The 10,253-nt window shown below is 50.7% G+C and overlaps 1 protein-coding gene across 1 annotated transcript; it reads right to left on the bottom strand.

Annotated features, from left to right (window-relative positions):
* Positions 1 to 1,079: 1,079 nt before the first annotated feature.
* PTRHD1 (peptidyl-tRNA hydrolase domain containing 1) lies at positions 1,080 to 9,304 on the bottom strand. Its single transcript, XM_065401369.1, has 2 exons — positions 9,050 to 9,304; positions 1,080 to 1,565 (listed from the first exon to the last, which is right to left on the bottom strand). Exons 1-2 carry the CDS (start codon positions 9,302 to 9,304, stop codon positions 1,395 to 1,397), a joined length of 426 nt encoding a protein of 141 aa, XP_065257441.1. The 3' UTR covers positions 1,080 to 1,394.
* Between the last annotated feature and the right edge of the window lie 949 nt (positions 9,305 to 10,253).

Raw genomic sequence — 10,253 nt, 5'->3', positions numbered from 1 at the left:
ATTTGACAGTTATGATCCCTCATACAGAAATCAGAGATGGAAGAGATCAGTTAGCTCATCCCCTCCACCCCCTTGTGACTGATGCAGGAATGTTCCTTCCAGCATGCACTAGATAGAGATTAAGTCATCGGGGCTTCAAAGCTCCAGGAGCTTTTCCTTGTATTCAACCTACGTTTTCCCCTTTCTTGATTTCATTCTGCGACGCCCCCTTTCTTAGCATTTGCTCATTTCAAATCCTTGTAAGTAGTGCTGTCCTCACTCCCCTCCATTGGCAGCTATATCATGGGGAAGTAAGCGAACAGCAGGCAGTGCCATACAGGCAGCTGGATCTTATCTCAGGGCCCAAATTGTAGGTTGTGGCAAGTTACATAATACCGCCAGTAAAGAGCTACCCCCCACAAACAAACTCTGGGTAACTATCAAACAGCTGTGGACAATTCTTCTGCTTCACAGGGAGGCAATGGAAGGGAGAAAGCAAGGCAGCGGTATCGTTGAGACCTACAGCACAATAGAGTACCACAGATTGCAAACCTGTGTGTAACTGCAGGCCTGTTATGCGATATGGTAGCTATGATTTTGGGCTGCCTATGCAGAGGCATCACCCCAGCTGTTAGAGGGCTGACTGCACATGAGTGCCTCATTATTTGGAAGACCCAAACTGGAGAGAGCTCAGAGAGAAGCAACAAGGAGGATGAGAGGCCTGGAGGAGCTGACTTAAGGGAAGACGGAACTAAAACAGTTCCAGCAGGACTGAAAGAAACTAAAGGACATCTCGCTACTACCTATTCTTTATGGGCCATGGCAGGAGAAGAATTCAGCACCAGAGATAGCAGTAATGCGGTGAAATTTAGGCTGAATGTCCGAGAAAACTTCTGCCCTAGAAAGCAAGACCTGTTGGTGTAAGGAATAATTTCCCCCTGGATGCAGTGGATTTCTGGAGACATCTAAAAATGAGAATGGACACAACCTACTGAATTTGTTGTAGGGAAAAAGCCCACTCTGGCTGGGACACAGACTAAGTGTCCCATTACATCTTTTCCATCTTTGCTCACTGCAAGTTTGATGGCTCAAGGCTGATACATGAATATTTATTCTGGAATAAGCTGCATACATACATTCCACCAAAATCCCTTTCCATGGAAGTGAAAGACATGAGTGTTTCATCATCTCCATTGAGGAGCATTGGCTTTAACAGCAACATGCAGTAAAAGCGTTATATGGTTTTTCAGCAGATGCATCTTAAAATGATGCTTTTAGGAAACATGCAGCTTTATTGTCTCCATATATATCTATCATTTTTACAGCCAGACACACCCAGGAAAGCTACATGTTCTGGTTAAGTCTGTACGACACTATGAAGGTGAGGGGTCTATAACGGGAAGGCAGGGTAAAGGTCATTTGAGCAATTTGAACTTCTTCAGATGTTGGTGCACTTCCTCCTTGGGGTAGGGTCTGAGTGCGATGCAAGTAGCTATGTTCTCTGGCTGCTCTAGCCACACTTTGTGATCGATGTTGTGTTGCTTCAGAGTCTCAGCTAGCGTCATCAAGGCACCCGCATCCAGGGCCTAGAGAACAAGGGGGGGTGAAAAATTCACTGTGAGCTCAACGTGAGATTGCCATGGGAAGCCAGCAGTAAAGGCAGCCCTTGTGCCAACTGATCAGAACTTCCACCTCCATACTGCTCCTCCCCACACACGCAGACAATTCTAACACCACTTTCTAGTTACACAGTATCAGAAGGATCTCAAAGCACTTCAACTGCGTGTGCAAAATCTAGAGAGAATTACCACCCGCATGCAACTGAAATGCAGCCAGTTCTGGGATGGAATGTAGCAATCGTTGCTGGGGCAGAATACTTCACAGCTTTTTAGGAAGAGAAAAAGAATAACTCGGCCAGTGAAACTTCAAAGGGACTCACACAAAGTTAGCCAGGACATAGTGGTAACCCTGCCATAAGTACCTAGCGTTCTTTAATGGAGGCAAGGCCTCCATTTTATATATTTGTCCAAAATAAGTCCAATTCTTGAGGGTAACTCAAGTCTGCAATTCTGCCTATGGGAGAGAAATCCTACCACCAAAAAATACCAGGAGTGATTGGCAGAATCTGCTTTCCTGTGATTCAAGGAGCAGCTATGGACAATTACTGGGGAAAGTGTCACCACAGGGCACAGGTGATTAGTAATACAACATGCTGAGGAGTGCACAGCACTTTGCAGATCTCTCAGTCTGTGTCCTAAAAAGCTCAGAATCTAAGGTTTAATCTATACTACAAAATAATCATGCACCCCAGCTGACATAGCTAGGCCAGCAAATCCCCTGATGTATATGCAACTGAGCCAACAGCAGAGTGCTTCTGATGGTATAGCTCATACTGTTCAGAGCCGTGGTTTAGCAGAAAAACCTCCTCCTGTCAGCTTACACTGCATCTACACTAGGGGGCGCTGCCAGTCTAGCTATTAAAAAAATTTTTAGTAGCATAGACAAGCCCTAAGTATGGGCTTTAAATGGGATCAGATGCTTAAATGGAGGTGAATTTTGATTGCATCTGGAGTGGGATTAGGAGCTCTCTTCCAGGGGACTGGTGGGCATGGACTCTGATGGAGGATTTATTAGACAATCATAGACTCATAGAACTGGAAAGGACCGAGAGGTCATCTAGTCCAGTCCCCTACACTTCTGGCAGGACTAATTATCTAGACCATTCCTGACAGGTGTTGGTCTAACCTGCTCTTAAAAATCTCCAATGATGGAGATTTCACAACCTCCCTAGGCAATTTATTCCAGTGCTTAACCACCCTGACAGTTAGGAAGTTTTTCCTAATGTCCAACCTAAACCTCCCTTGCTGCAATTTAAGCCCAATGCTTCTTGTCCGATCCTCAGAGGTTAAGAAAAGCAATTTTTCTTCCTCGTCCTTGTAACAACCTTTTACGTACTTGAAAACTTATGTCCCCTCTGTCTTTTCTTTTCCAGACTAAACAAACCCAATTTTTCCAATCTTCCCTAATAGGTCGTGCTTTCTAGACCTTTAATCATTTTTGTTGCTCTTCTCTGGACTGTCTCCAATTTGTCCACATCCTTCCTGAAATGTGGTGCCCAGAATTGGACACAATACTCCAGTTGAGGCCTAGTCAGCGCAGAAGAGAGCAGAAGAATTATAGTAACTCCTCACTTAACGTCCTTCCGCTTAACATTGTTTCAAAGTTACGTCGCTGCTCCATTAGGGAACATACTCATTTAAAGTTGTGCAATGCTCCCTTATAACGTCGTTTGGCTGACTTTTTGCACAAGTTCCTCTTCTCTGCCTCCTCCCCTTCCCTTCCTCCCTCCCTCCCAGCGCTTCCCCCACCGCCAAACAGCTGTTTGGTGGCACTTAGGACTTTCTGGGAGGGAGGGAGCGGGGAAGCTTCCTCCCCCACCCCCCTGCAGGCAGGGCCACCCGGAACGCAGGGGCTTTAGGGGCTGCAGGGCCCTGGGCTGCGGCTCTAAAGCCCCTTTCAGAATACGGCCCTGCGAGCACGGGCCGGACGACTCAGGAGGAGCAGGGGCAGCCGCACAGCCAGCGGCTGGAGAGAAGCGGCGCTTTCCCCTTCAAAGCGGCGCTTCTCTCCGGCCGCTGGCTGCCCCTCCTCCTCCTGAGTCCTCCGGCCCGTGCTCACAAGGCCGTATTCCGAAAGGGGCTTTAGAGCCGCAGCCCAGGGCCCTAAAGCCCCTGTGTTCCAGGTGGCCCTGCCGGGGGGGGGGGGGGGGGGACGGCAGCTCCCAGAATTTCAGCCATGGGGGCGGTGCCGCACTGTGCAGAGTCACCTGCACACCCCCTGCACCAAACAGGAGCTGCCCCAGGTAAGTGCTCTGCACCTCCTGCCTGCCCCAGCCCTGAGCCTCCTCCCGCACTCGCACCCTAACTCCCTCCCAGACCCCGCACCCCACCCTGAGCCCCAGGGGTAAGCCAGGGGCACCCCACCACAGTACAGTACTGTACAGTATAGAATGCCTTTTGTCTGCCCCCCAAAAAATCTCCTTGGAACCTAACCCCCCGCATTTACATTAAATCTTACGGGAAAATTGGATTAGTTTAACATCGTTTCACTTAAAGTTGCATTTTTCAGGAACATAACTACACCGTTAAGTGAGGAGTTACTGTATTTCTCGTGTCTTGCTTACAACACTCCTGCTAATATATCCAGAATGATGTTTGCTTTCTTTCTGCAGTACTCCTTCCTAGACAGTCATTTCCCATTTTGTATGTGTGCAACTGATTGTTCCTTCTAAGTGGAGTACTTTGCATTTGTCCTTCTTGAATTTCATCCTATTTACTTCAGACCATTTCTCCAGTTTGTCCAGATCATTTTGAATTTTAATCCTGTCCTCCAAAGCACTTGCAACCCCTCCCAGCTTGGTATCATCCTCAAACTGTATGCCATTATCTAAATCATTGATGAAGATATTGAACAGAACCAGACCCAGAACTGATCCCTGCGGGACCCCACTCATTATGCCCTTCCAGCATGACTCTGAACCACTGATAAATACTCTAACTAATCCAATCAACATGTATTGGATGGGCACCTAGATACCACACTATTAGCACAATATACACCTCTACCCTGATATAACATGACCCAATACAACACGAATTTGGCTATAACACGGTAAAGCAGTGCTCCGGGGGGGGGGCGGCTGCACACTCCGGTGGATCAAAGCAAGTTCGCTATAACGCGGTTTCACCTATAACACGGTAAGATTTTTTGGCTCCCGAGGACAACGTTATATTGAGGTAGAGGTGTAAATGGAGATGATTATTCAAGTGCCCAACATATTCAGAAATGGGGAGCGATGAGCAGAAATGGCCACCCAGGCCCTACAAGCTCCACACGCTGTGGGCCACAACTCCCTTGCATAGCTGCTCACTAAACATCTCAGGTGCTTTGCGTATCACATTGTTCAAGGGTGTAGATAAAGGTTGTTACTTTTCTTCCCCACCACCTTCTTCAGTCTGCTGAACTAGAAGCAAAGCATTCTGGCCATGTAGAGGGACGTTCAGCTCCTGCACGCGACGGGTAGAGAAGCAGATTCCTTCCTGGGTGCTCACACCACACATCAGATGGTTAGCGTAGGAGGCTGCCACCACACAGCACCACGCTGATCTACTTTTTTCATGGAAGTGACAAGTCAACCCAACAGATGGGGCATGGAGTCCTTCAATTCTCTTCCCTCTAAATGACCTCTGGCATTTTCAAGCTTGTGAGCAGTTTTTCCATCTGCATTTGCCTTTCTGTAAAAGGAACTTATGGCTGTGAGGTCAGATGTTACCAGGGAGGGCACTGCAAGGGAGCAGTTTAACACCACTCACATCCATGTGGGATAACCCCTTGGATGCGGAATACAAATCTGTTTCATGGGAAATTCCTCCCTTACCCTCGCCCCTGCCTCCGCAACATCACCCCCCAGATGTCAGTATTCTATCAAACCTGAGCTGCCATTCTCCCATCTCACTCTCACACAGTTGAGTACTCAAACCTCCTCTTGGTCACCCAGATTTGCATCCTCAGTACCTCTCTCCACACATCCAGGCTCTTGCCAAACCTTGCTGCTGCTTCCTTTACAGTATATCTCCTGGTTTCCCTCCCTGCCCTCTCCCTGATTTGTAGCCTCTTCCTTGCATTATCCATCTAGTTTAGAGTGGACGTTCTTTGGGGCTAGGTTTCATTTTCCTGACTGCTTGCAAAGTAGTAGATGGTACCATATCATTGTAGGATAGCTCTCAAGGGCTGGTTTTTCATTTTAGGTTGGCTGCACAGTGCTGGGCTGGCATTTTCTCTAGAACATTGAAAAAGTCTTACTGTGACATCAGACCATCTCATAACTCAAGGCTAACAAAATATCAGCGTGCCCTTTCAGCAGTGAGTATGAAAACCCAAGACTTGAAGCCAGACAAGTACCAACAGGAGCAATTTTAGAGATGAAACACACACACACCTGCAGATTGAACAATGAACTTCTCCCATGCATTACTTCAGTTGGGCTATACCAGAATACAGACAGAACTGCAGAACAAAACCAACTCCCTATGCAGACAGTTCCCAAATAAGGGTCTCAAAGCTGCAACAAGTTGGTTTTGAAAAGAACTATTGCCACCTACTGATCTTTCACTGCCAATAGGCAAACCAACCCTCAGGTCTGGCAGCAAATGCAGCTGCTGAAATAGACATGTTAGGGGGAAGAGATGAGGACTTATTACAACAGACTGTAGGAACAACAGGGAAGGATAGTTTTTAATAGTTGTGACTCAGCCTCACAACTATGCTTTTCTTCTGTATGCGGCTAGTTTATATGGAATGAGGGACTGATACCACTAGCTAATGCCAAGAATAGCATAGACAGGTATTCCACTTCTACTACAAGGTAAACAATAAAACCTTGCCATCATACAGCACTTTTCATTATTATCCCCATTTTACAGATGAGGAAATGAAGTAGAGAAAGGTCACACAGGAAGTGTATGGTGGAGCTGGCAGAACAGATCCCAGATTTTCTGACTTTCAGTCCCATGCTATAGCCACCGACCACACTGCCTTTGGTAGAGGCAAAGATTGCTAAAGACTAGGTAATTTCCCCCTGAAGTATTCATGTTATGCTCATACATATGAATAGGCCAAGAGCAGGGAGGGAGGTTTAGTAGGACTACTTGGATTTGAGATGGGATTAACAGGTGTGTTGTGAGCAAGACACGAGAAGTCATTCTTCCGCTCTACTCTGCGCTGGTTAGGCCTCAACTGGAGTACTGTGTCCAGTTCTGGGCACCGCATTTCAAGAAAGATGTGGAGAAATTGGAGAGGGTCCAGAGAAGAGCAACAAGAATGATTAAAGGTCTTGAGAACATGACCTATGAAGGAAGGCTGAAAGAATTGGGTTTGTTTAGTTTGGAAAAGAGAAGACAGAGGGGACATAACAGTTTTCAGGTATCTAAGGCTTGGTCTACACTAAACCCCCAAATCGAACTAAGGTACGCAACTTCAGCTACGTGAATAACGTACCTGAAGTTCGAAGTACCTTAGTTCGAACCTACCTCGGTCCACACGCGGCAGGCAGGCTCCCCCGTCGACTCCACGGTACTCCTCTCGTCTAGCTGGAGTACCGCAGTCGACGGCGAGCACTTCCTGGTTCGACTTATCGCGTCCAGACAAGACGCGATAAGTCGAACCCAGAACTTCGATTCCCAGCCGCCGAACTAGCGGCTGGGTGTAGACATACCCTTAAAGGGTGTCATAAGGAGGAGGGAGAAAACTTGTTCACCTTAGCCTCTAAGGATAGAACAAGAAGCAATGGGCTTAAACTGCAGCAAGGGAGGTTTAGGTTGGACATTAGGAAAAAGTTCCTAACTGTCAGGGTGGTTAAACACTGGAATAAATTGCCTAGGGAGGTTGTGGAATCTCCATCTCTGGAGATATTTAAGAGTAGGTTAGATAAATGTCTATCAGGGATGGTCTAGACAGTATTTGGTCCTGCCATGAGGGTAGGGGACTGGACTCGATGACCTCTCGAGGTCCCTTCCAGTCCTAGAATCTAGGAGTTCCACAATGCCACATTCTATCTACACTGCAAGGCCACTCACGTGCAAGTTGCTTGAGAAGTGCGTGTAGTGTCCCTTTTAATATATGGAGATATCCTATCTCATAGAGCTGGAAGGAACCCTGAAAGGTCATTGAGTCCAGCCCCCTGCCTTCACTAGCAGGACCAAGTACTGATTTTGCCCCAGATCCCTAAGTGGGCCCCTCAGGATTGAACTCACAACCCCGGGGATTAGCAGGCCAATGCTCAAACCACTGAGCTATCCCTCCCCTCCGCTAGTCTACATAAACAGCAGCCTTCAACTATTACTGAGCAATAAAACTATTTCAATAACTCAAACAACGTGCTAAGGACTTGTGGTGGGGATTGTTACACATGCTGTTACTTGTATTCTGAATGTTCAGACCGAGGGAAAGCATTGTATGCTGAAGTGTCAGATAGACACAGCTTTCTAAGGTGTCACAATCTGCCACCCCCTCATCTCACAGTTTAGAAGTAAACAATACCCGGCAGATGGTATAGAAATTCCAGTACTGCAATGCCCCACTGGACAGAGACTTGACTGTATCGGATTTAACTGTCCTGACAATTACTTCTCTCTTTATGCCCATGGAGTTTCTTTAATCCAATTGACAGATGGGACTTGTAGACTCCACAAGTCATTTGAATTCTGGAGCATCATCTGCTGGAACCTTTGTCTCCATGAGCAACTGAGCATTGGGATCAAAACAGAACCTGCAGGGTGACCAGATGCTCGGGCTTTGCTCTGCTTGACCTACTTTGCTGCAGCCCGACCTGCTATCTGCCGTTCCTAAAGCAGGGGCTGCTACATGCCCTGTGCTTTAACAGTGCTGGAAATAAAGCCTGATGCTTTGCAGAGCCATGGACCTATGCAGGCCCCTGCATCCATGCAGGCCCCTGCATCCATGCCAGGATGCTCTGCAGGACGTTTTCCTGGTTCACTTCACAGACATTCAAGGCTGGCACCTCTTCCTTCTGACAGGACATGGCTTTAGTGCCCGGAACACACACAAGGGGAGCAGCCCTAGCCCCGTCCCAGGCTTTGCCCTCACAGAGGAATGAGAAATGCAGCACTGACCTACTGCTTCGTGCTAGATGAAGCCAGGCACCCCAGGGGCTGTTCCCTTCCCCTGCACTATACCCAGAGCGCCCAGCTCTGCACAAACCTGCCCTCCGCCATCTCCCACACGTGTGGTCCTCATGCTGCTGGATCCCCACCAAGGGCCTCTTAGGACCCCTCTCCCCATAGGCCTGGGCCTCAGCCCCACTCCCCACCATAGGCCCCTTACCCCCACTTCTCCTTCTCCCCACTAGGGGGCACTGCTGGCACCCTGCTCTGCCCAGGCCCCGCTCCCCCTCCCCCGCTCCCCCCAGGGGCCCCTGCCACCCGCTTCCGCCCGGCCCCAACGCCCGCGGGCCATATCGTGTCCCCTGAACCCCACCGCCGGCCCCGCTCACCTCCAGCACCACGGTCCTCATGCTGCCCCCCTCAGCCAGGTAGGCCCCGGTGTCCGCCTGCCCGTAGTACGCATGCACCACCGCCAGGGCCGCGTGGCAGGCCTGAGCCACCAGGGCCCCCAGCGGCCACGAGAGCGGCTCCCGCTGCAGGTCCCCCCGCAGCACCACGTACTGCACCAGCGCTCGCGCTGAGCTACTGCCGGGCGATGCCATCTTAGTGTACGGAAACGTCCGGGAAGGAGAGGCGCGGAGCATGCCGGGAAAGGGTCACAGTCACGGCCACCTTGCAGTACGGAATCATCACGCACGGCATGCTGGGAAAATAAGTCAGGCGCCGCCATCTTATCGTACGGAATCGGGATGACGGTTACGCGGAGCATGCCGGGAAAAGGGTTTGCTCACCGCCATCTTCCAGTACGGACTCACTCAACACGTACGCTATGTTGAGAAAGCAACGCGGGCGCCGCCATCTTGTCGTACGGTAACCGGGGAACGAGACCGCGGGCATGCCGGAAATAAACCCTGGGCTGGGCGTCTCCGCCTCATTCTCGGACAAGCGTGCCGCGGGGTATGCTGGGAAAGATAATAAAGGACGTCTCGTGACGTATTTCCGCTGGAGTCGGTGCGCGGGAGGTTTGAGCGCGGGATCCGTAGCTGGTTTCCATGGTGCTCGCGGGTGAGTCCTGAAGCCGCTGTAGGAGGGTCAGCGCCAGTGTCCGTGTCCCCGTCCCCAGAGCGGGGTCCGGCCCGGGCTCAGTCCCCGCCGCCCATCGGGAGTCCGGCCACCAGAGCTCCTCCCGCTCCCCCGCCAGAACCCAGGAGTCCTAGCCCCGCCCACCAACACCAGAGCGCCCCCCCCCGCCAGAACCCAGGAGTCCCAGCCCCGCCCACCAACACGAGAGCGCGCCCCCCCCCCGCCAGAACCCAGGAGTCCTGCCCCCCCCGCCAGAACCCAGGAGTCCTAGCCCCGCCCACCAACACCAGAGCGCCCCCCCCCGCCAGAACCCAGGAGTCCCAGCCCCGCCCACCAACACCAGAGCGCCCCCCCCCGCCAGAACCCAGGAGTCCCAGCCCCGCCCACCAACACGAGAGCGCGCCCCCCCCCCCCGCCAGAACCCAGGAGTCCTGCCCCCCCCCGCCAGAACCCAGGAGTCCTAGCCCCGCCCACCAACACCAGAGCGCCCCCCCCCGCCAGAACCCAGGA

The sequence above is a fragment of the Emys orbicularis genome, chromosome 3 (genome assembly GCF_028017835.1).
Source record: "Emys orbicularis isolate rEmyOrb1 chromosome 3, rEmyOrb1.hap1, whole genome shotgun sequence".
Taxonomy (NCBI): domain Eukaryota; kingdom Metazoa; phylum Chordata; order Testudines; family Emydidae; genus Emys; species Emys orbicularis.
This window is presented reverse-complemented; position numbering and strand designations above follow the sequence as displayed.

Excerpts from the sequence above, each read along its gene's own strand:
- PTRHD1 (XM_065401369.1), bottom strand. The coding sequence starts at position 9,304 with ATGCTCCGCGCCTCTCCTTCCCGGACGTTTCCGTACACTAAGATGGCA. Across the intron at positions 1,566-9,049 it reads TGAGGACCGTGGTGCTGGAG|GCCCTGGATGCGGGTGCCTT; the intron begins GTGAGCGGGGCC and ends CTTGTTCTCTAG.